We start from the raw sequence: 26,170 nt of genomic DNA on the forward strand, positions 1-26,170 counted from the left end.
AGTGTGCAATAGCATTATGTCTAAAAAAAATGTACATGCCTAATTAAAAAATACTTTATTGCTAAAAAATGCCAACCATTATCTGACAACACAGGGGTGCCACAAACCTTCAATTTGTAAAAAAAAACACAGTACCTGTGAAGTGCAATAAAGCAAAGCACAATAAAACAAGTTATGGTTGTACCATGTTCATAGATTGGAAGATTCACTATTGTTAAGAGGACATTTGTCCTCCAAACTGATCTACAGATTCAAAGCAATCTTAATCAAATCTCCTAGTATGCTGTGTATAAGTTAACTGAGTCTAAATTTTATATAGATATGCAAAGGAACTAGAATAACAAAACAATTCTGAAAAAGAAGAACAAAGTTGGGGGCCTTACACTAGCTAACTTAAGGACTCTTTCTAAAGGTTCAAGTAATCAAAACAGTGTGGTGCTGGAGGGCTAGACGTATCGCTCAGTGGAACAGAACAGAGTCCAGGAACGATTCACACTTATACTGCCAATTCATTTTCAACAAAGTTGCCTGATTCAATGGAGAAAAGATGGTCTTTTCAATGAATGGTACTGGAACAATTGGATATCTACATGTAAAGGCAAAGAAACAAATTTGATGCTTACTTCATACCATATACAAAAATTAACTCAAAATGAATTGTAGGCCTAAATCTAAATACTAAAAAACTATATAATTTCTGTAGGAAAACATAAAGGAAAATCTTTGTGACCTGGGCTAGGCAACAATTTCTTAGATAGGTCACAGAGAACAAAAACAAGAAAGGAAACAATGGAGAAATTGTACTTCATCAAAATTAAACACCTTGACTCTGCATAAGACAATAGGATGGAAATGAAAAGGCAAGCCACAGATTGGGAGAAAATAACTGCAAACCAATTTATATGATAAAGGACTTGCAACCAAAATATTAAGAACTCTTACAACTCAGTAATAAGAAGACAACCCAATTTTTAAGAATAGGTAGAAGACTGGAATTGACATCACCAAAGAAGGTATATGAAAAGCAGGTAAATTCAGGAAAAGATGCTTAACATCTTTAGTTATTAGGGAATACAAACTGAAACCACAGTAAGATACCACTACATACTTAACAGAATGGCTAAAATTAAAAAAACTGACAATATCAAGTTTTGGTGAGGATGCCAAACAACTGGAACTCTCCCACACTGCTGATGGGAATGTAAGCTAGTACAGATACTTTGGAAAAGAGTTTGGCAATGGCCCACTAATCACACTCCTGGGTATTTACCCAAGAAAACATAAGCAAATTCTTTTATGCAAATGTTTGTAGCAATTTTATACATAATATTCTAAAACTGTAAGCAACCCAAATATCTATCAATCCATGAATGGGTAAACAAGTTGTGGTATATTCCATACAGTGGAATACCACTCAGCCATAAAAAGGAATAAACTGATACATAAAACAATATGGACGAAACTTAAAAGCATTATGCTAAGTGAAAGAAGCCAGATACAGTTAACTCCATACCATTTAATTCCATTTATATGAAAATCTAGAAAAGGCAAAACTATAGGGACAGCAGATGAGCAGCTTCTAGGGACTGGGGGTTCAGGGGAGAGGTCTGACTGCAAATGGGGTCACAGAACTTTTAGGGGTGATGGGATGTTCTGTATTTTGATTATGGTGGTAGTTATGTGACTATGCATTTATCAAAACGTATCTAATTGTACACTTAAAATGTACTTGCACTTTAAGGCAAGTAGACTGTACCTCTACAAGTTGTTGTTTTTTAAAGCTTTTCAAATATGAACTCTAAAATATTTGTGATACAACAAATTTGTAATATCTGCTATAGTCCAAATAGAGCTTTATTTACCCTGGTTGGATTCTCATCAAACCAAAATGTTAGAAAACATAGTATTTAAAGTTTGAAACAAGTCCAAAATTTATTCACATGCACTAATTTTTAATGATTTTTTTTGGTATTATATTAGCATGTTATTGGAAACAGAACATTTTCCTATTCATTCAAATAAACACTGACATATTAATAAGCTTTGCATTATTGTTTTGCACCATTTTTTCCTTTCTTGGCTAATATAATTCCCTAATTAAGAAATTACACTTAGTGCAACCTGACATTTTAAAATGTCTACCACCCTAATTTCTTTCAGGGTCACAAATAATATCTGAAATGTTTTCTTGCTACTATCTAGAAAGGAAAGGGTTGAATCAACATAATTCTGAAGCAGTTACAAATAATTCAATTAGGATTGACACAGAAAAGAATAAAGATGACAAGACAAGTGGGAGACAATGTGTCTTGAGACCAATATTTTAGAAGCAGAGCTCTCTCATTTATTAGATCACCACAATGGGAGCAGGGCTTCAGGTTTATCAAACAAAGCACACACATACACACCCTTGTGCCCTTCAATTTTAAAACAGTACAGCATCTAATCTGTTTTAATAGTTCAGATTTTGGAGGATTTATTTCTGCTTTTAACCAACACCATGACACAGAAACTTATAAAACATTTGGGAAGTGGTTTAACATACCCATTGTAACCATCCCCCCGGCCAAGTACTCCCTTTACCACCACCCAAAACAGAGCACCAATCCCCTCACATGCCACAGCAACTCAACAGCAGCACTTTCTCAGTGGCACAGAAGGTGGGACACTTGCGTCGAGATTACCTCGCACCGCTTTGAGTTACTCACACACAGTGGCTGTAGACCAGGCCGGGCCTGGGCAGAATCGCACAGAAGGCTGATGGGGAGGTGGTTACTACTCTCCCTCTGCACGTCCAGAGGCTCCTGCTCTGTAATCTAGCGCTCTCTCCCCCTTTACTGAACAGGGAAGGGTCTCATTTCAGTACTTTAAACAAGCTGATCCATACTTTGATATGAGTAGATTTCAAGAAGTCTTAACCATGCAACCAGTCTTAAGACATAACCAGAAAGAAATCTGATTTAGTCCTCCTGATGTATAATTTACCTTTCCCTGGTAAAAATTTTCCACCATAGCTCCATAGAGCCAATAAATGAAACTGGATTTGAATGCTCAGTTCCTAAGGTTTTGTACTGCCTTTCACTTCACCCATCTACATAACCCCTCTGGCTACTGGAGGTTTTTCCTTTTGCTGCCTCCTCCTCACCCAGAAACTCACTTGAGCCTACTGGATGGGTACATGTTTCGCGGGGAGTATTTGATTTTTTGGCTGGGAATGGAGGCTAGTGGGAGTCCTTGGTAAATTCGTGATTATTAGCCAAAACTTGGCCCTCTACTTCTTGGCAATCATACCTATTTCTTTAGTCCATTTTGTGTCCCAACTGCCCAGATTTGAGTATTTCATGCCTTTGTTTTTCTTTTAAACCTCCACTACAGTTCCTCATCATCCCTCATTCTCATCCTATTTCTCTGAGAAAATAAATCATAAGAAACTTCTACAAACTCTTACCACCCCATCTACCCACCTACTTGCATGTAAGTCCATATACTTTGCCTACTCTTCTTTATATGGATGACCTGTCCATACTCCTATTTAGTGCCAATTCCCTCCACCTATGTGCTCTATCATCCTGTCTACTCCAGTGATATCTGATGATGATATTTCTCCAGCAATAACCAATCACTCCTGTCTTGCCTATCAACATGGGTATAATTCCTCCCGTCATCCCCTCTTGCCACGTGTCCTCCTAGCTACTGCTCACTTCTCTGCTCACCTACACACCTAAACATCTTGCGTTGTCTATACTCACCATCTTCAATCCTCTCTCATCTCTCTCTTGGACCTATGCCCATTAAGCTTTGCCCTCACCACTCCACCACAACTGTTCTCATCGAAGTCATCAGTGACCTTCAAAAAAAAACCCAAATCCAATGACTCTCTCCCTCCTTGAAAAACCATTTTACCTTGTTTCCTTCCCATATTACTCTCTTGGTGCTTTTCCTGACTCACTGATCACTCTCAAGTCTTGGATTTTATTAGTTGATCTGCACTCATTCCCGAGGTGATCTCTTCCAGTCTTAAAGCTTTAAGTACCAAATATGTGCTGATGCCTCCCAAATCTGTACCTCCAGCCTGCCTCTTTCCCTTGCAGACTCATATATCTGACTACTAACTTGGTATCTCCCCTTGGATGTCTAATTAGTATCTCAAGTTTAACATGGCCCCAATGGAACTTCTTCTTGGTCTCTCCCCCCAAACCTATGCTTCCCACCATCTCTGTCTCAATTAAAGGCAAAATTGTCCTTCCTCCAGTTCAGGCCAAGAACCCTGAAGTCATCCTTGCTTCCTCTCTCTCTCTTATATACTCCACATGCATTCCATCACAAGGTTCTATTGGCTCTACTTTAAAATAGATGCAGAGTCTAGCCAGTTCTCGCCACCTCCCCAATTTTACCTCAAGCTACCACCTCCCACCCGGATTACTGCAAATATCTTTCTAACTGGTTTCTCTGTTTGACCACCCTCCCTCCTACAGATTCGTTTCAGCACAGCAGCCAGAGTAATCCTTTCAGAATGTTAGTCACTACATTATAACCCACCTTGGTCTCCTCACCCCACCTCATGCAGAGAAAACGCCAAAATTCTACACTCACCTGACAACCTGTTACCCTTCAGCCCTCGTTTTCTTCTACTGCCCACCAGACTAGCTGCTCCCGCCACACTGAGTTCTGTGTTCTCCTTTGAACACACCACGCACACTCCCAGGACCCGAGCTGTTTCTCTACCTGAGATGTTCTTCCCCCAAATTCGCCTTTTCAGGGAGGCCCCAAGGACCCTATTTAAGATAGCAGGCTTTCCTCTTCCCTGATTTATTTTTCCTCTATAGGCCTCATCATCGGACATACTATATGTTTTACTTACTTGTTTATCGCCCATTTTCCTCCTGCTAAAATGGAAGCACCACAGGGTAGTAATTTTGTCGCTTTTACTCACTGGCATATCCCCAGTGCTTCTTCAATGTGCTCGGTAAATAGCTGTTTACTGAATATATTGAATGAGCAGAAAAAGGGAAACTGAGCTGAGCCTCCCTCTGTGGTATATTTCTGCCAGGAAGAGTACCTGAGAACAGAGGCTTTGCTAACAGCCTGCAGGAGAAAGAGGTACTGGGAGGCTGTCACTCTACAGTAATTGTGATTAATGATCCCCCAGACCTGAGAAGAGAAGGAAGACAGGGATTTATGCTTTTGTTCTTCTGTGAGCACCAGACATTCTTTGTTAAGCCTCAGACACTCTGCGCTTCTGCCATTCTCTACCTCTATTTGTGCAAACACTGCTATAGTATTGTTAAAGCACCAGTATTCTTCACGGGTTTTGGGCAACCTGAGATGATAAAAGGTTTCAGGTGATATACTGGGAATCAAGGTCACACGTGTGGGGCAGTAAGAGTAGGTCAAGGGAGCTAACTGACCAACATTAGGACATCTACAGGCTGCCACAAGCGTAGGAAACTAGGGGTCTAGTCAATGTGCATAGGTACCCATTAAAGGTTTAGAGAGCTGAGTGAGTTTTGATGTTCCCCCTCTCCCACTAACCTTTCAAACCCCCAGATGAATAGTTTCTAGTTTATGGCATATTTGACAATGCTAAGTATATAATGCTATGTTTAAACTGAAATTCTTTCCTGAAATTCTGTAATGCAATACTGAGTGCTTTCTGTATCATTTCTATCAACAAAAGATACTTCATTAAGCCTGCTGGAATGTTGCCTCTTCCTTAATTGAAGTATTACAGTAGAAGCATTCGTTTCCTCATCAACTCTAAAAATAAGTCTTTAAAGCGAACCACCAATCTCCTCAAAGAAAGCCTTGTAATTTCTCTACTGTGCTATTTTTCTTTCTGTCCATGAGACACACAGGGTTCTCACTTGCTTGAAAAAAATCTCACAGAGCTGGCATTTCCATCAGTGCAGACATTACTCTGAATTCAGTAATTGCTGCCTGACTTACGTGACACACTGTTTCTACTTTGACCTCTTCCCAGGGGGGTCTCTTCTTCAAATGACCACAGTATTTCATCCTATTATTTCACGTGGCCTGCTAACCAGTTCATCAGCCACCTCCCCCCGCTGAGCAGACAAGCTGCTAGAGCCCCTCACACCACGCCCAGGCCTGTTAAGAATCTTAGCCTGACTTGGTCTGAGATCCCTCCACTTCCGGTCCAGACTCCAGAGCACCTTCTATCAGCTTTTGCCCTACTGACTCAGCTTCCTACTAAACCACTGTTTCCAAACACAGTAGTTCACACGGGGCAGAGGAGGGTGACGGGGAGCGAAAAGGAAGAGTCAGCAACTCTCAGGGAGCTGGTAAGCAAAGGGCTCGGCAGGAAATGGGAGCTCAGAAGTCACGGGATGCTGGACTGCCTTTCCTTCTACCCTCATGGTCCGCCCGCCCTCTCCTCAACTGAGAACATGTGTGCACACAAACACACACACTTACCCACCCCTCCCCTCCCTGGGATTTCCAGAAACTGGAGCTAAATTATGATCAGAACACATCATTTAGTTTGCTTCATAATGGACTTTCTTGATATCACAAAAAAAGGAACAGTATTTTCAGGGTTTTTTCCGGCTGCAGCAAATTAGAGTGTATGCTTTGGCTTGATATCGTTAATTCACATAGCTTTAGTCACATTCACATGGAGACAGCAATGTAAACTTTCTCCTGCACACATAGTGGGGAAGAGGAAGGGCTGAAAGAACAAAAAATAAAAATAAAAAGCTGGACAAAAGGGTTAGACAAGGTTATAAGAGCAAGTGGTGAGGCCAGACTTGAATAAAGTAAGGAAAGAATGTTGGGGGAAAAGGTGATTAAGAAAGAAGAAAAAAGACCCCAAGCAAAATTAAATTCAATATCTATTAAATGTCCATCAATGAAAAATAGAGGAAAAGCAGAAAGAAGGTAAAGGGTGAGGAAGCAACAATGGTCAAGTCCAAGGAGTTTAAGAAAAAAAAAAAAAAGGACAAGTTACACTCATGTCCATGGAGGCCCTCATTTCAGAATATTTATCTACAATGCTTGTTTCTATTAAAACTGAACTTCTGGTAAAACAGAAAAGGCGTATTTAATGTGGTGAACCAACTAGTTGGGATGAAAACTGATTCCCAAACCAAAGGAACATAAGAATATATAAGGTCAGTATTTTAATTTAAAACAGACTAAGTCTCCTGTTTTCAATGACGGGCTGTTACAGCACTTGTGACATTCCTGAATTTAGCAGAGTGACATCAGACCTAGGTTTACAGAACTATTCAAACAGCAAGGTCTTAAATACCTGAGAGATCTGTGAATATAAAGATGATCTTAATATTCCTAATGCTCTGGTGTTAAAAACACTTCCCAGCAGACCTTGATATACAAGTGGATCAATCATATGAAATTAAATCAGTCTGTACTTGGGGAGCCATCTTCATCAGAAAGAGATTTAATGAAAAGCCTTAGCATAGATGAATCCTCTAATTATTACAGGCTAATATTTGTCCACAAAGAAGAATTTGTTTCAGAATTAGAGACCAGGGGAAGCCAGAAACACCAATTCAGTAATGGAATGCCTAATTAAACGATAATGGAATCCTAATTATAATATATTGCTTTCCCCTACACATGATTTATTTACCACAACTGCTTTTCTCTTGGTTCATTAAGGAAAACAGTAAAATGCAATTACTGAAAATACAAAGGGAAAGAAAAAAATAGGTAAATTAAAACTTTTTTTTAAACATGGAGAGATTCGGATGTAACAAAAAGTTTAATGATTGGGGGGGGGGAATGTCCTGCTGCAGAAGATATGACTGTGTTCAATTAGTACATCTAGAAACTGGATGTCTGTCCTACATCCTTTAAGTCAGTCATTGTCCTTATGTGCTTACAATTCAGTTAAGACATACATCCATCAAATCAAAGGTACTGATGAAAAGTCTAATAAGTGCTCAGTAAATCATGGCTATGATGACGATTGCAAATCCTGTGCTAGCTGCAGCTACTAGGGAAGACTCAAAGACATGGAAATACAAGATATAATCATGTGAAAAGTAATAACAAGGGAAATTAATAAAAGTTAATACAAAATTTTAAAGAGAAGTGAAGTGAGTGTAATGGAAAATGAGTACAATGAGTTCAGAGAAGGACAAGATCACTGTGGGCTGAAATGCCTAAACAGTTCTGAAAGCAAGAAGAATATTCCGGTTTAACATATGCATGAACCAGTTCCTTGAAATTTAGAAGAAACAGCATTTTCAATATGGAAAATACATTCTAAAAGAATCAAGTAGTTACAGAAAAACAAACATCAGATGCCTCAAAAAAAAAAAAGACTAATGCAATAGAGAATAGAGTTCAAAGCCATTCTCATGGATATATGGGAACTTAATGTACAACAAAGATGACATCACAAATCAACGAGGCAATGACAGGTTGCTTAATACATAGTGCTGGAGAAAAATAAAACTGCGTCCTCAACAACAACACATTTAAAGGAGGACTTGAGAGCTTTCCTGGTGGCGCAGTGGTTAAGAATCCGCCTGCCAATGCAGGGGACACGGGTTCGAGCCCTGGTCCGGGAAGATCCCACATGCCACGGAGCAACTAAGCCTGCGTGCCACAATTACTGACCCTGCGCTCTAGAGCCCGTGAGCCACAAATACTGAAGCCCCTGTGCCTAGAGCCCATGCTCCGCAACAAGAGAAGCCACCGCAATGAGAAGCCTGCGCACCACAACAAAGGGTAGCCCCCGCTCGCCGCAACTAGAGAAAAGCCCGCACGCAGCAACGAAGACCCAACACAGCCAAAAATAAATAAATAAAATAAATAAATAAATAAAGGAGGACTTGAGATGACAAAAACTTAAATGTAAGAGGTAGTTATATATTTAACATAAGAAAATGGAGACTATTTTTCTGATCAAGTGGCAAGAAAGGTTTTATTAAAAATAAACTTCAAGAGCATAAATTATAAGGCAAAACATTTTTAATGATTTTGGTTACATTAAGTGTTTCTGTTCAGTGAATATGTAATAGAATAAGAACATATTTGCAATATTTAAAACTGAACAAAGGATTAATATCTATAACACAAAAAGAACTAGTACAAATCAATAAGTCACTATAGTAATCTCAACAGAAAAACAAGATATAAACATAGAAAAGGAAATGCAGAAACCTAATTGGCACATGAAAATCCTCTGTAATCAGACAAATGCAAACAAAACACCAATAAGGTACTACTTTACACATATCTGACTGGCAGAAAGTAGAAAGCTGGATAATACCAAATGCTGGTAGGAGTGAGAGGGTACAGGTACCCTCAAGCATTGCCAGAGTGAGTTTAGAGGGGAGTAACCATTTTGGAGAGCAATGTGGATCTAGTCAAATTAAGGCTACCTAATCCTCTGCCTCAGCAATTCATACTCTTGGACATGTATCACATGGGTACAAAAGAGAGCATAACAGCAGTGCTTTTGTGATGGTGAGTTAGAGGCTACCTTGGATGTCTGTCTTTGGGAGTCTCAATAACTGAGATGTGGAAGGGACACACCATGGAGAAGACAGTAGTCAGAAGCCAAGGATTAGATACACGTTTAACAGCACGATGAGAAACTGAAATTATAATGGAGTAATCACAATTCAGGCATACAAAAATGGAATCAGGCAGCCACTGAGGATCTGGTCTCAGACATGCCTCTGCACCACTGAGAACTTGAACTTTCTTTGAACTGTACAAGACCCAAGGATACCACCAATCACATTCAGAACAACACCTGCCAGCTGCACCACTATGGTCTCAAGGTCTCTCCCTGTAACTATGCAACCATTTTGGATCCCAACCAATCCTTACTTAACAAGCATCCTTACTTCTTGCCAGCTCCAATTATAATTCTTGATAAACAACTCATGTAACTGTAACCTTGCGGTTTTTGCCTTTATAAACCTCCCCCATTTTGTAGTCTGGCAGAACACAATTCAAATGCTTCTTGAATCTGTAGCTCCTGGGCTGCAGTCCTAATAAACCCCACATAAACACCTTCTTATTTCAATCAAGTCCCCTTTTCTAAAATTTTGGTTAACAAACATGAATGTATTTTAAAAGCAAAATGCTAAGTGAAAAAGCAATAAACAATAAGATATTAAACAGTCTAATTTGTGCAAACTTAAAAATGCAGGAATACAAAACACACCAAAAATTTTATAGGAACAATAGAAGCAAAAGTATACACATTAAATGTATCAGAATACCTATGGAAGAAGGAAGGAATGGGAGTAGGGTACAGGGAAAAGTAGAATAAATAAAAACAAAAGAGAAGCTTTGCTCAAGACCAACAACAATGTCCTATAAACCAAGGAGTATGATTAACTCAATCCTCTGAACCCCAGGTCTGCATTAAGTAATAAGTGCTTTTAAGTAATTAATGGACAGTAGAAAACACAAATTAGGCCCTTTAAAATAATACACCCCCCCCCCCAATTAAAGAATCTAAATTAGCTACCATATCTACTCAAATAATAGCACATTTAGAAGGGAAGAGCTAACAGCATTTTTGAAGCAGGATTTAAAGCTCAATCCCCACTGCCATGGAACACTATAATTTTAATACACATCATGGGATGGCAGAGGGGAGGGGATGGTTTGTCTTGGCCGGTAAACCCTATTCTAAACTGGAGTACTACAAATTCTGAGGATGAGATTATTTAGATCTCTGGTTTTTATGTGTAACATTTTCGTTTTGGGTTGTGAGTCGACTGAAACCTGTCAAAATATTTTAAAATTTAGAAACAGCTTTGCTATGACTGCTCAGCTCAGCTCCCCTTTAATTGTCACATCTGAATCTAAAACAGATCTTTACTTGAGCTATCTTCATCTGCAAAGGATTTATATGAGGATCTATTCTCTTTATTTTTTTTTAATTTTACTTTGAGTAATTTTAGGTTTATAAAAAAATGTTGCAAAGTACTAAAATGACTTCCAGTAAACTTCACCCACCCTCCCCAAATGTTAGTATCTTATACAACTATAGTACAATTAAATAAAACCAGGAGATTAACATTGATACTTTACTATTAGCTAATCTATTGATCAAATTTTACCCGAACTTTGCCAGTTTTTTCACTATTGCCCTTTTTTTGGTTCAGGATCCAATCCAGGAACCAATGTTGACAAGTATTTTCTGGCAGGTCTCTCAATTTGGTTTGTCTGATGTTTCCTCATGATTTAATCCAAGTTATGCATTTTGGCATGAATACTTCAGAAGCGATGATGCTCCCTTCTCAGTGAAGCCTGTCAACATCCATTGTCTTTTTAATACAAAGTGATGCAACGTGGATGGACAACATTCACTTCCAATGTACACATCACCGTGGTTTGTTACCATCACTAGATGATAACATCTCATAACATTCAAAGCTTATGTTTTATTTTCTCCCAGTCATCTGAACTCTGGGATCTGATGATAATGTATACATTGTCTGCCTTCTCTAAATTCCACAGCTCTTTCTATGAACTTCTCTTACAGCACTTACCATTCTTCTAGTTTAAACTGTTTTTGTCAAAATCATATTTCTCGGATTAGATTATATACTCAAGGGCAGGCTGCATGTCTTTCTCTCTTTGTATTCTCCACATTGCTTTGGATCTACTATTCATACAGATACCTGTTAGAAAAATGATTCCTCTGTATTATGAAACCTAAGAAAAAAAAGAAAGAAACTAAATGCAAACAGTAGGCTATGTACTTCCTCATACTACTTTATTTGATACTCACAATAACCCCATAAAGTGGGTATTGAGACCCAGGTTAAGTAATTTGTACACGGTTACAAAGCCAGTAAGGGACAAGGTGATGGTTTTAACCTAGGTCAATCTGATTCTAAAGCCCTGGGGTTAGGGTCAAGAATTTAATATAGGGAGGCAGTTCAGGATTTCTCATTTTCAGTTTGGTAAACTGAAGATCAGAGAGACTAAATAATTTTTCAAAGAGGCTTAGAGTTTGGCTGAATAAAAGGACTAAGCTTAGAGTTTGGCTGAATAAAAGGACTAAATTTAGAAGCTAGGTTTCCTGCCTCCTAGCTTTAGTTAGTTCTTTCCATTTCATAAAAGGAATGGAGCGCAGGCCCCCAAATTGTACTTTGGTATTCTCAATAAGCACATTTTTAAAAGTTAAGATCTAGAAGAATATAATTGGTCTTTACATTATCTTTTTAAAAGTCTCTCAAAAAGTTGGTTGGCAGCAAAAGCCTTTTAGACAACTTAAATATCTTAATTTTATTACACTGCAAATATAACTGAAATTCTTTCCATTTCTGAAACACATTACAAACAAAACATCAATTAATCAACATTTACCCACAGCGGAAGAAAACACACTGTTCTAACTGAGAAAGTGGCCGATGGAAAAGGACTGGGCTATGGTATATTTTCTTGCCTGTGTTTCTGAAATGGAAAAGTTTTCCATTACTCTTCTAGGTATGATTATGAATACCTAATTCTATTCGAAAGAATTAGGGGCTCATATGTGAACTTTAAAATGGTTCCTTCATTGACCTGTAATAAAGTGAGAAATGGTATGGTCTATCACATTCCCAGGGTAAACTAGGTTATCTTTTTAATGTTTTTTTAAAAAAATTATTTATTTTATTTTTGGCTGCGTTGGGTCTTTGTTGGTGTGTGTGGGCTTTCTCTAGTTGCTGCGAGTGGGGACTACTCTTCGTTGTGGTGTGTGGGCTTCTCATTGCGGTGGCTTCTCTTGCTGCGGAGCACGGGCTCTAGGCACGCGGGCTTCAGTAGTTGCAGCACGTGGGCTCAGTAGTTGTGGCTCACGGCTCTAGAGCGCAGGCTCGGTAGTTGTGGCACATGGGCTTAGCTGCTCCGCGGCACATGGGATCTTCCAGGACCAGGACTCGAACCCATGTCTCCTGCATTGGCAGGTGGATTCTTAACCACTGCGCCACCAGGGAAGCCCCTAGGTTATCTTTTATTCCAGTGAATGTACATTGCTTGGAGTAAATTTGCTACTTAATATGAATAAACCTCGTTTTAGTAAAGTATCTCTTACATCCAGCCTGGCAGAGAAAACTAAAGGTTTTTAAGTGAGTAGGATGACCATATAAATGAATATTCTCTTGTGCTTCATTCATCTCTGTCTATAGTTTTATCTCTATGGTGCTGCTACTACCCATCATTCTCATGAAAATCCATCAGTGACTCTTGGGGCAATATTTCCTTTTCTCTCTAAAGAAATAGAAATACTCTATACCTGGCTCACCTGGAGTTACAATATGACTTTGGGTCTCTCTGACTTGACTGTCTTCAAATCTCTCTGTAGATTTGGCCTCCACCTTTCTTAACCATAGGTATATATACAAAAATATTGCCCACACCGAGGAAGTTAGGAAAGGCAACTTGATAGCAAAATACATTCAATAAGACTCACTCAGAGACACTAGCTTGCACATTTAAAATAAAGGCTAAACTTATATTCTGGTATCTTTCAGCCCAGAAAAAAAGCTCAGTCATTCTAAGGCTGACTTAGTATGTTTTTCTCATGTACTGCTGTGGATGCAGCTAATTAGAGATCACTTAACTCTGTGTGTGTATGTGGTATCCTGCCCGAAGTTCCAAGGTCAAAGTCGGTTTCAATGTCAAACTAAGCTGTTCCTGCTCTGGGGCGGGGGGGGGGGGGTGGGGGTGGTCCCTGAAAAATCATTCTTGATCTTACTAGTGTCTAGAATGGCTTAAAAGTAGTCATAGAATCAGCTCTAGACCCCTGTGAATACCTACATAAGCATTAATTCTTGAGACTTCCAAAAACTGACCTTAGGAATTCATCACTGAATCATATGGAAGCAGAAAGCTTTTAATCTTGTAGTTCTTATAATTTTTTTTTTTTTAACTCACCAACTCAGTCAGAAATTTTACTAGATTGTACAGGTTCATCAAGAGTAATGTCTGAGTATTAACAATGTCTTTGTATGTCATATAGCACTTAGTTCGATGCTGTCTCGTTATAGACATTCAATAAATATCTGCTGAGTGAGTGATAACTATCATAACTGGCTTAATAAAAATGTCTTAGCCTTGTTAACAATCATTTTCATTCAAGTATCAATAAGATTTTAAATAATACCTTAAAACAGTGAGTTTAAACTTATGTGGCTTTAAACTTATGACTTACATATCTCAGTCACCTGGGACAATTAGTGATGATGGTATCAAGACTGGACAGAAAATTGGGTGCTTGCTTTTCTCACTGGATCTGAATTATAAGGCCAGTTGTATCTGATCCTCAGTCATGTAGCCGAGAAAAGAGTTGCATGAGCTACTTATCCAAGAAACACAAAGTGGAATGCCACTTGCTAAACTATTTTTAAAAGTCACTAAGGCAGGTCTATTTATAGCCCATAAGCAGCCAATAGCCCTGGGGTGATGACTTGTGCTACCTTTTCTTTTCTTTCTTTTTTTTTTTGAGTTTTATTTTATTTAGAGCTACCTTTTATCTTATGAAGCTTGAGAATAGAGTAATTTCAGGACTGTCTGGGAATTACGTTCATTTCAATAAAAACTTCAAGTGATTTGGAAACTCTTGATCAAATCAACCCCCCATCCTCCATGCCTAAAGATGAGTAACATAAATCTCTGCATGGTGGCCATAGTGGAAGTTGAAGGTACATGACTGAGGGAGAACTATAATTTCACTGGGTCATTATTAATGGGAAGAGACTCTTACGGGTATGCTTGGGCTAAGAAGTACTTAACTCTATTCAATGGGCCTAGTACAAGATAAATTTTGGGCATTCATCAAAAGGAAGAGATGAACTATTCTTTTATTTTCTACATTAAATCCTTGTGGGCCATCTCCCAGAATACTTCTGGCTTGATGAATATATAAAAATGGTGGCAGTGATGAACAGAAATGGAGAAGCTGAGAAGAAAGTAAGTAGTTTGGTATTAGAAATATTATATTTGGGGTGACAGAGACAGATGTAGATAAAGTGTCTCTACTTACTGGAGATCCAGGTAGGTCAGACCTCAGAAGACAGGTTAGTCAGAAGCATAAATTTGAGAATCATTAGCAAACAGATGATAGTGGTAGTCACAGCATGGAGGTATATTCTAAGGGAGAGACTATAATGAGAAAAGAGCTGACAGCAGAGGACAGAACTTTGGGGAATGGTCTTTCCATTGGAGATCAGAAAAGGAAAGGAAGCCTGCAAGGGAGACCTAAAGGAGAAAATAGTTATGAGGAAAATCAGCAAGATGTAAAGGTACTGGCACATGTGTGTAAGGAAGAGTCCAAGATACCCACAAGGGTCTAGGCCCTACAGCATTGTCATCTGCATTTGTGTAGTGCAGTCATTCTGATTACTGGTTTGGGGCACTGACTGCGAGGGGGGCCTTAGTTTTTGTCAGTGCAGCAGCAGCCTCTTGGTTATCTCTTGATTAACGTTCCCTTGTGGGAAATCAGTCAGAACTCAAGATTTTGAGGAGTAAAAATGTGAACTTGGTATTTAGATTGGCACTTTCAAAACATAAAAGATAACTGAGAAGACTGCATATGACAAAAGATTTTGCTCATCCATTTTTCTACCTGGCACTATCTAGATTCAATCTGACTGTTCACCAAAACTGCTCCTGAATCTTTAAAGGTGGAGATTCAGAGCCACAGGGGGAAAAAAGGCATGTATATTTCACTCCAAGAAGTGGGATTTATGTCACTGATGAGGAAACTAGGTTTCAGAATTATTTAAAAATTAATTTTGCTAGGCTGAAATTGCCTTAAATGTCTAAATATCTTAGATATTTAAACACTTTTTTAAACATGAAAGCAATTCCTAAGAATAGCAATACACAGAGAAATCTGGAGAAATAAATATACTAAAATGCGACATGCAAATTGATCTGCTTTAGAATAAATCTGCATATAGTGTCCTGCAGTGGTACATTTTACAAAGAGAATTAAAGCCATGAAATTAACATTTTAATGAAGCAGACAGACTATTGACTTCAAGACTACTTACTGATTGCAGCTTCCAGGTGGCCTAATGAGATGAAAATGAAGTTTATACCTTCAGCTAGTCTAGGCTAGGGCTGTTTGGAGATGGATTGAATTTAAATTAGAAAATACTGCTGTGTGCAAACATGTTTAAGCTAGCAAGTCGTCTTTGCAAACCTTGGCACCACAAATGCTTAATTTAAAATACTTATGGCCTCCCCCACCCTCACCCCTCACACACACGGTCTAGTCTAATTTTTTCTAAGCACTGTCCTAAAACCAGTGGGAAGTGACTGTACTTTGGAAAACATTAAAACAGCTTTATCAGAATGATTCCTCTTAATCGTCTTACAGGGCCATGAAATATAAGAATGAAAGGGGTGCATGGACACCGAGTGGGCCTTCCCACCTCTGGGTGAACCTTTCAAGCACAGGGACACCTTGGGGCAGCCTTTTTCATTGTAGGCAGCTCTAATTTGTAGAAATGCTCTCATTATGTGAGGAAATTTGAGACTGAAATTGATTCCCTGGGGACTCCTACTCCTCAGTTTTAGTTCTGTCTCCTAAAAACAAACAGTATGATACTATTGAGTCAGGAGATAGGTAGGCCCCCCCCCAGGATGAACAGCTGGAGTTCATTCCCTGTGGACCAATACTCCAAGATGAAAATAGCTGGACAATTGAGAGAGGAGGCTGGGCCCTGCCCACATAAGAGACCACATGTTTCTCATTCTCAAAGTCAAGGAGACCTTGCCGACTAGAAAGCTCCATGGAGGTCAAAAGGGGAGTGATGTCAAGGCTACCCATAGGCCTCTTCGCTGGAATCCATCTTGGCTGAGAGATGCATGGACACACATGGGAGGATCCTGAAATATACCAAATACAGACTCAGAACCAGGTAAATCAAAATGACTGGCCGAAGGAAACCCGGAAGAAATGCCCCGTATAAGTGACTGAAACTACCACGAGGGCACTGCTCTCTCTCAGAGTCTGCCCATGTGTCTATCCACACATACTGTACTCTTTTTCCTCCTAATAAACACTTTACATGTTTCACTACTTTCCATCTTTGTGGGAATTCTTTTCTGCAAAGCCGAAGGGCCAGGGCCTTGTCACTGGCCACTGGTCCCTGGTGGTCTAGCGGCTAGGATTCAGTGCTCGCACTGCCCCGGCCTGACTCCAGTCTCTGGCCAGGAACTGAAACCCTGCTTCAAGCCGCTGCAGGCCAAGGCCACCTGAGATCACTATTAGCTTTTGTGAGTAACAATTCTTTGAATATTTAGAGCAGGGGTTGGCCAGCTACGGGCCAATTCCACTTCTGTTTGTGCAGCCTGTGAGCTAAGAACGTTTTTTTTCCGTTTTTAAATGGCTGGGGAAAAAATCGAAAGAACATGTTTTATGACACGTGAAAGTCATCAAATTCAAATTTCAGTGTCCATAAATAAAGTTTTAGTGGAACACAGACCCTTATTCACTTGCACCACAACAGCAGAGATAAGTAGTTGCAAAAGAAACTGTATTGTAGGCCTGCACAGCCTACAATGTTTACTATCTGGCCCTCTCCAGAAAAGTTTGCCAAATCTTCTCTTAGTCTTCTCTAAGCTAAGAAGTCACAGTTCTAAAGAACAGAGGAAAGATTTCCAGACTACTGAATGCATTCCTGTCTCCTTGTCCCTTGTGGGGTTGCTGAGGCCTGGGAAGGAGGATCTGAAGGGTCGCAGGGTTGTAGCCCGGAAACGGCACACACCTCTTCAGCTCTATCTGGGCCAGAGCTGTTCCTATGGTCCTGACTAGTTGGAAGGGTGCTTGGACACATATGGAGTGAGAGAAGAACCATACTGATGAGCATTAGTAATGACCGTGGCTTCTAGTCAATATAAAAAGCAATCACCTGCCCAGTTCCTCCCTAACCTGTAATGCCACTCCCCAGAGATAATCATTTCTAACATTTTAAGCTGTTTATTCTCATGTTTACCTCCATATAGCTATGTAAAATGCCTACGCTGACATTCCCTAAGTTTTTTTATACTTTTCCTGTTGTCTATCAACTTCCTACTATGAAAAATGAGGATTTTTGTAGCATTTCTTGTAGCATTTCTCCCCATTCCTCCCTTCCTCCATGGCCCTAATACAGTTATATCATAATATTGATAAGGTCAATATTTAGTGCTTACTTTAAAAAACAAGGCAGATATTCACAATGTAGTTGTATAGTAACTATTACATTTTTTTCCTGTGCTACTAATCATTTTCCCTGGAGTTAATAACGGCCTTATTTTTCCCTTTGCTTAATTTTCTAGAGACCTGTCACTAGTTCAACCCCAAACTTAGCCAGAAGTACAAATCTCCTTCCAGTACATTCACACGCACCAGACAATCTATCAGTTTCATCCTCTTGGGGACGTTCTTCGTGGAACCCTCCATGCTTCTGCTCTGATCAGGACTGTAGTCTTCAAGATCTGTTGTGCAGCTACCATCCTGGATCTTCCTTCACCATCATCCTGGAGTTTCCCTTCCTAGGCTGTTTTCCTTGTTTCCTGAATCTTCTATCTTTATCTTTTTTTGGTTTACTTCTTTATTTTGTTAGAATTCATCCTCCCTTAACACCCTAAGAAAGGTGCATGAGAGGTAAACTTTGAGATCTTAAATTTTTGACGACGCCTATTCTGTCCTCACACTTGATGGAGAATTCAGCTATATTCAGAATTCTTAGTTGGAAACCATTTTCCTCCAAAAAATTAAAGGACTTTCTCTATTTTTTCTACCAATGTTCCTCTGGGCAATTGTGATGCCATTCTAATTTTTGATCTTTTGAATGTTACTTCCCCTCTTTCGAAGCTTTTAGGATCTTTGTTTTGTTGCTGGTATTATGAAATTTAATAATGATTATGATTTGTGGTAGGTGTTTTCCTTTCATTATCTTGCGTACTCACTGGGCTCTCTCAAAATCTAGACGTTCATCTTTCTGGAAAAATCTGGGATCACTTCTTGAATAATTTCTTTGATGATTTACTCCCTGTACCAAAGACTACAACTTTCAGGAAATAGTTTTTTGCGTGTTTACTCTGTGTCAGATACTATTTCTTACGTATTTTGTTTCTTATATAATTTGCATTATATGTTAGTGCTAAGCTTCTTATATACATTTTATTTCACGGAAGCAGCACATTGTGTTAGCTAAAGCTTTATTACCCTCATTTACTAATAAAATGTTAAATAAATCACCAAGGTCACAAAGCTAGGAAGACATGGAATTACAATTCTAGCTCAATTCCTTCCTCATTGAAATGTTCTAAGTTATTATGTTTTACTGTCTCGGAAGGAAAGTTGTACAGTCTCCATTTCTAGAGATCTCATCTTTCTCTAAATTTAAATGTGATCAATCTAAAGACAAGTGATGGGAAACAAGGGCTGAGTTCATGTGACTGAAAGAGCACCATTCAAGGATCAATGTGCCCACAAAGCCTCCCAAGTAGATGGCCATGGTGCTTAAACTTTCCGCCATTAGAATCACTCCTGTATTTCAGACCATTAAAACAAAAGCTCTGTTACTGAATGTGCATAATACATAGAAAGGAAGAAAAAGAAAGGCATTTGGGAGAAACAACTGATTAGATTAACAGTTTGTGAAAAGCTCTTAAATGAGACACAGAACTAATAATTTTGGACAAGTCCAGAGTTTAGAACAACCCCCTAATGCTTGTGTGTCCAGGTAGAAGCCTATGATGGTCAAAGATGAGCAGGATCTGAGTCCAGGATGAGGAGTACAGAAAGGGTAGAGGTGACCTCTAACACAAGCCTCACCTTTTTAACCATTTTACTACAGGCCGGCTTCATGAATTAAAGAGAGCCTTGAGAAGTTATCTCTTGGGGTTCAAATACTGGACCTGGTTGTCTAGTGCAGAAGGAATGAACTATACACTCTTCTGAGGGGCATTTTCCAAGCTGCTGGTAAGATCCAGTAAGATCCACGGTAGCAGAAAGTGTTTGTGGTTTTAAAAGCTCAGTAATCTACTCTGCTGTACTGTTAACATAGCTGCAAGGATAGTCTCTCTCATACACACTTATCAGCCCATTATTTCCTGGTAAAAACCCTATGGGTTTTCTGTTTGTCTACTTGATTAAATCTAACTACTGCAGCCTAGCACTGGAAAGCCTTTTGAGAAGGAAGCTGGGTAGATACCAACCAACCGGTCCCCCGACCTAACGAGCTGCCCCATCTGCCCCATCACTATATTCGCCCTAATAGCCCAATGTTGGAGTTGGCCCCAAGTCTGTCTTGTTCCCAAATTTATGCTATTCCTTTCTTCTGCATTTTTGAATTTTTATTTATATGATACACCAACTGAATTATACTATTTATAAAGAACTTAAATGCAACATTTATTTCACTTTGTTGGTATGTCTCTGGCACTGCACTGAAGAAAAAAAAAAACAAACAGAAACCTTGCCAAATAACTTAAATGCTTCCATTAAAATGTATTATTTTCTGCATGTGCTAACCTTGGAATATGAAGCTTGCAGCACTGACCATGATAAATGGGTTTGTGCTAAACTAGTCATATTCATGTGAATACTGAAAAGTATTTGTTGGTGGGAAGTTAACTGGCCCACATGGGATTAAACCCACAATCTTGGTCTTATTGGTCTTTAACCAAAAGAAATAATATACTGAAGTAAAGTTAGTGTTCTGCTTTGGTTGTTTTACCACTTCAATAATTATCTTCACTCACAGAGGAACTTTAGTGTTGAAAAATTGCCCAGAAATACTACAACAGTTCTTGGCATGTAGTAAAAATATTTGGAAAGTGACAGCATACCATATTCAAACTTAGAATCCCAAAATTCAGGCTCTCTTCTGGAAAACTATGCAGACCTATTATTTGAAACCACTGGTATAAATATCACCTTGATATAAATAAACCTTTCTAACATATTATTTTTAAATGTACCTTATTAAGGTCGGCAAAAGCTGAGAGTAGCTGAGTCTTGATGGATGGGTAAGAACGGCATTGCAAACAAGGGCAAATGTTCCAGTTGAGAATGAGCACAATGTGTTCAGGAGGCACTGAGAATTCAAGTTTAGCAGAATGAAGATAAGGTGGAGGTATCAGTGTAGCTCGAGTTAGAGCTGGCACATAACTGTACTCAATACAATAGTGATTGGAATGAATGATGAAAACTTAAGAGAAGAAAACTTCTGGGTCTACTCTAAGAATCAGGAAGAGAGTGGGCCTAAGAAAAAGACAAGGAATGGGAAACCAGACAAGAAGGAAGAAGGTCAGGAGAGCTTGCTGTACACCAGTAATAATATATTACAGGAAAGTACCTAAAAGAAAATAGGTAAAAGATGGGAGGAATTCAGTACTAAGAAATGGGTGTATACAGACAACGAAATGAAAACTGATTCTCTTTAAGTTTCAGGGAATAAAAGATACATAATAAACCTCTTATTCACAAAAATGGTATGATTAAAACTGATCTCTAAAGAACTTAAAAGAGAAGGAAAAAAGGTCAAAGACAAATCAATAAACTTTATAGGCAATCATTTCTGAAAACTAGCATTAATCAAGGGGATAGCCTTTAGGTTCATGATTTATGGGGGGAGTATATATGTATAAAATGCTCATTTTATGCTTCATTAAAATATTTGAGGATTATATAACAAGATTCCAGTATAGCATAAACTTTGTAGATACCTTTAAAAATGTCCAATAATTTGTTTCATCGTTTTTTCCTAGAGAAGTATTATGTACTGTTTCATTTCAATTAAAATAGAATTCCTGAGACAAGAGTAGAAAGATGGGAGATCACAATTTTATACACTGTGCAAAGAAATGAGACCTTCCCACATGATGGTTAGTCCAACAGAAAAAACTGGCCACTTTGGTGTAAACACCTGGGAACTCTGGTTTTGAAAATATGTGGCTAGGCCCCCCCACATATTATGAAAGGAATCTTAGTAAATGAGGCTAAACGAAACAGCAGTACAACTCGATGCAAACTCGTTACTTGAAAACGAGTAAGCCAAAAAAGGAATTCATAAAAGAGCTCTAGTCAGGGATTATCTAACAATCAATTATCTAACAGATTATCTGAGAGATACATGATCAAATGGAGTAAAAATTTTTAGGGTAGAGTCTAGATGGTGGCTATATGAGTGTTCACTGTTAACTTCTTTGAACTGCGCTCTATGTTTTAAATTTTTCATAAAGAAATGTTGGATAAAAACCAACTAGGTGAATCTGCAGGACTATGTGAATTCAGAGAAAAACGTATTCTGGCATGAACAAGTTTCTGAAACTTTTGATTATTTTTCCTTAATTTAATTTTTATTAGAATAACATATACACATAGATTAAAAAATCAAATAGCACAATAAGGCTTATAATGAAAAATAGCAGGCCACTACCATATCCCTAAGTTTCCAGGTCCTAAAAACATAAGTGTGAAACTACAAAAACTTTATTAAAATATAAAACCTATATTACATTTCTTATGTAAGTTTTTTAAAGAAATGAATGTGTGTGGGGAATAAAACAAATTGCAGAGTCATGGAATGACAATTTTAGAATTTTACACGTTCTGATGAAACTCATAGGAAGCTGTCTTCTACAATGTCACAAAAATCTCTTCTGCGTAACAGGAGAGGGAGTGAAGACATCACAGTGAAACAGGGAGCCCAACATAGCAGCGGTTTCTTAGTGGTGCTGCTTATACCTTAGGCAAGAGAAAGAGGAGAAAGCTCAGCTAAGAAACCAAAACAATTTAATCACTGAGACCTGAAAATGTATGTCATTTTCCAACCCATTGATTAAAAGCCCAACCTGACTGAAATATCACATGAAAGGACTGGATTATATTTCCTTGAAATTTGTTTCAGGGAAAACTTTCTGTTATTCTCCAACTAGATAGATGCTAGGATCAATCCCAGGTAAAATATACGGACAATATGCCATTTTGCCAGACTTTTTAAATTTTTCATGTGGAGTTTGCACACATACCAAGATTTAAGTAGTATGTTCAAATTCTTGATTAGCTGGCTAGGGATACTCTTTTTTAAAGGTGACGGTGAATTCTAATTAAATCATCCTGACAGTAATTAAAATGAACAATTTGCCAAGTACAGGAACAGTATTTTCTTGAATATGACTTTCTTTGGAAAGACAAAATATAATCAATCTGATATTTTACTGAAGTTTCAGTATAATATTCTCTTAATAGTTTTTAACTTTAAGACTTACTCATTTCATTTTGCCTTAAGTAATTTAGATAACTGGAAATAGCACTGGATTTCTTGGCTGTTAACTTACACGAACTGAAAGAGTTAAAGAAGATAGAAAGGTGAATGAAGAGATGAGGGGCAGGCAGGCAGACTGATATGCAATTAAATTAACACTAATGAAAGTTCAGGAGATACAAAGTCCAACTTTGTCATATAAAACAAACTTCATTTTAGTATAAATGTAAAACATGCCTTAGTTTTCCAGTAACAAATATGGTTGATCAGGAAAAACTTCTTGTAGACTTAAAACGTTATCCTAAAATATTTAATTTTGCTGTATAGAATCACAGAAAGGTCATGGTCAAAATCAGCATAAGTAGTAAATGTAATTATTTTTCCTAATGGAGTCTTAGACTTGGCTCTTTATTCAGTTTCACCTCACAGAAAGTGGATTTTCAAGTGTTGAGAACAATTTTTGAATAATAGTTTTGAGATACATCTATCTACTAAAATCCTTGATAAAATTAACCACCAGCGAATGCTTTGTCATAAATAATGAACATTAGTTTTGAAGGGATATATGGAATTTATGATCATATGCCAGAATGTACTATCTATTGGATTTGATTTTAAAGTCCTTCAACTAAGCCTTATTTATTCTATAGCCATTCAACATTGAGGGTAGGGAATTCAAGAGCTCTTTAATTTGGGTTAACTGGGAAGATCTATTTTCCAGTTCAGATTGCTTCAAGAATGGCATTTTTGTTGCCTCAAGTATATCTTGTGAAAGGAAACTGCTAGTAACAGGTTGGCAAATAATAGTTCCTATTGGACATACCTTAATAAACAGGTGACTCTTTTGTTATCATTTGTAATCAATCCAGTAACTGAATGGATATAAACGGATGCTATTAAAATATATGAAATGGATTAAACAATCCCCCAGCAGTTTCATTCACACAGTTCTCTGCTTGGCAACACCCCCCCCTTCCTTATACATGAAATAATGATATATTTCAGTCCTGCTCTATAAACAATATAATTCATTCTGAATTGAGAAAGTCACATTAATAGGGCTTCACTATACATGAATATAACTACTAAGCTAGGAAAGTATGTTTTCTTGTCAATCAAGTTGATTATTTAATATTCCTTTCTTTTAATGCATGTTGGAAAATGAGAAAGGGATTGGAGAGGGAAGAGTACAAAGTATCCATTCATCCAATGTTATGGAGGGCTTGGGAGGTGCTAAGCCCTGTGCTCAGAGCTGGGATCACAAAGATGAGCCGTAACTCTCACGACATTAACAGTCTGGTAGGAGAGATAGGCATGTAAATAAACAAATTACAATGCTACCAATTTGAGAATGTACAAGATACAGGGACATTCAAAGGAAGGAATGAATATGGTGGAAGGGGTGTGGTGGGGAAATTTCTAAGAAGAGCAACAGCCAAGCCCCATTTTCAAGGTGTATAGGTATTCACCCCTAGACTACATGGGGGTATTTAAAACAAAGAGAAAGACAAAAAAAGATGAAATGGTGTAGTGTGTTATGAATTTTTCACATGTTTGTTCCCTTAATGGCCTGTGGGCTTTAGATTATTAGGGAAGACAGGTCTATGTTTTTTATTAACTATTGTAGTTTCAGGGTCTGGTTATAGGAAGTGCTCAGTAAAACTTTTGTAGGATTATTTCCTCTGTTAACATAACATTCCAAAAATAATACATGAATATAAAACTCTTGTTTTTTCACATCTGTATACATTGATAACCTAAATTTAGAAGTTAAATAAATATATTATTTTACTTAATGCAATAAAAATAGTTCCAAAAGGACTTTCATGTTTTGACCTTAAAGGATGCAACATAAATAGTCTACTTCTTAATTCAATGCTAAACTCAAAGCTCAGGTGCTGCAATCTGTACCTGAACGGCTAATTAGTAGTAATTATGATGTGTTTATGGAACACGTAAGTGTGGCCCAGGTACTGAGCTAAATTCTTTACACAGATTATGTCATTTGTTGCTGACAATAATCCTAAAAGGCGGGTATCCTCATTTTACAAATGTGATGAGGATAGTTTAGCAGGTTGATCATCACACTCTAGTTTGGAAAGTAACATTTTTTTCTTCTATAGTTGTAATACACACAATTTTAGTTATACAAACTGTTTTTACAATGCCCTAATCTGTGAAAGTAGCACCCTTTTATCTGCTGATTGACAAATGCAAAGCAAACTGCATTATCAGCTACCCAAATTTACCTCTAAATTAAAGGACTAAAAAGAAGAGAACATTTTAGAACACTAAAGTGCTTTGATGTTACAAATCATACAGTGTATCTCATTAGTGATATCTGGAAAAGTAATGGCTGGCACATTAATTAGCCTTAGTTAGGCACATCCTTGCTGGTTTATAGGCACTTACCGTGTTTTCTTGTTTTAATATGATATTTGGCAACCTTGAACTTGTTTTATTTGTGTAAAAATACATTGACCTGGCCCTTTTGCATGCTCAAGTATCTGAGTTTTCTATGTATATTTAACATTCCCATGTTACTACCTGCTGCTAGATAATTAGTTCCCAAAAACTCTGAGTTTCAAGCAGTGAAACATAAAATGATCTGTTTTAATGTCAAGTTTCCATTCCAAATTTGTAATTTGCCTATTAACTTCCCTCTGCTGTGTAGGAGCCATGCCTCATCACTCCCAGAATATATATTAGACCCACCATCACATTAAGAGTGGCTAATAAATAGATTTATTGCTTCTTGGTAGGGCAAATCAAATCTTATTCTTTCTAATGCATTCTTCACTTCTTTTTAGGAATCAAGTGATTTCCTTGCCACCTATAAAACTGTTTCACCTAACGGATAGCTAAGCAACTACCTCTTTTCCTATCTAAAAAGCAATCTCTCAAAAGCCCGAGTTAGAGTATTATAAGATCAGTGGTAGAAACTTAAAGTGCAT

General features: G+C 38.0%; 1 protein-coding gene across 8 annotated transcripts in view; it reads right to left on the reverse strand.

Moving 5' to 3' along the window:
* Window positions 1-26,170, reverse strand: part of LCLAT1 (lysocardiolipin acyltransferase 1) — a 261,860-nt gene that overhangs the window by 31,095 nt on the left and 204,595 nt on the right. For 5 of the 8 annotated variants that reach the window (XM_082426157.1, XM_082426160.1, XM_082426158.1 and 2 more), the window contains one exon: window positions 16,726-16,842. The exons of the other annotated variants lie outside the window; for them this stretch is intronic. In XM_082426157.1, the coding sequence (XP_082282283.1) occupies window positions 16,726-16,842 (117 nt within the window). The remainder of the gene's footprint in view (window positions 1-16,725; window positions 16,843-26,170) is intronic. 8 annotated transcript variants of the gene reach the window in all.

The sequence above is a fragment of the Balaenoptera physalus genome, assembly GCF_965194825.1.
Source record: "Balaenoptera physalus genome assembly, chromosome: 15".
Lineage (NCBI taxonomy): Eukaryota > Metazoa > Chordata > Mammalia > Artiodactyla > Balaenopteridae > Balaenoptera > Balaenoptera physalus.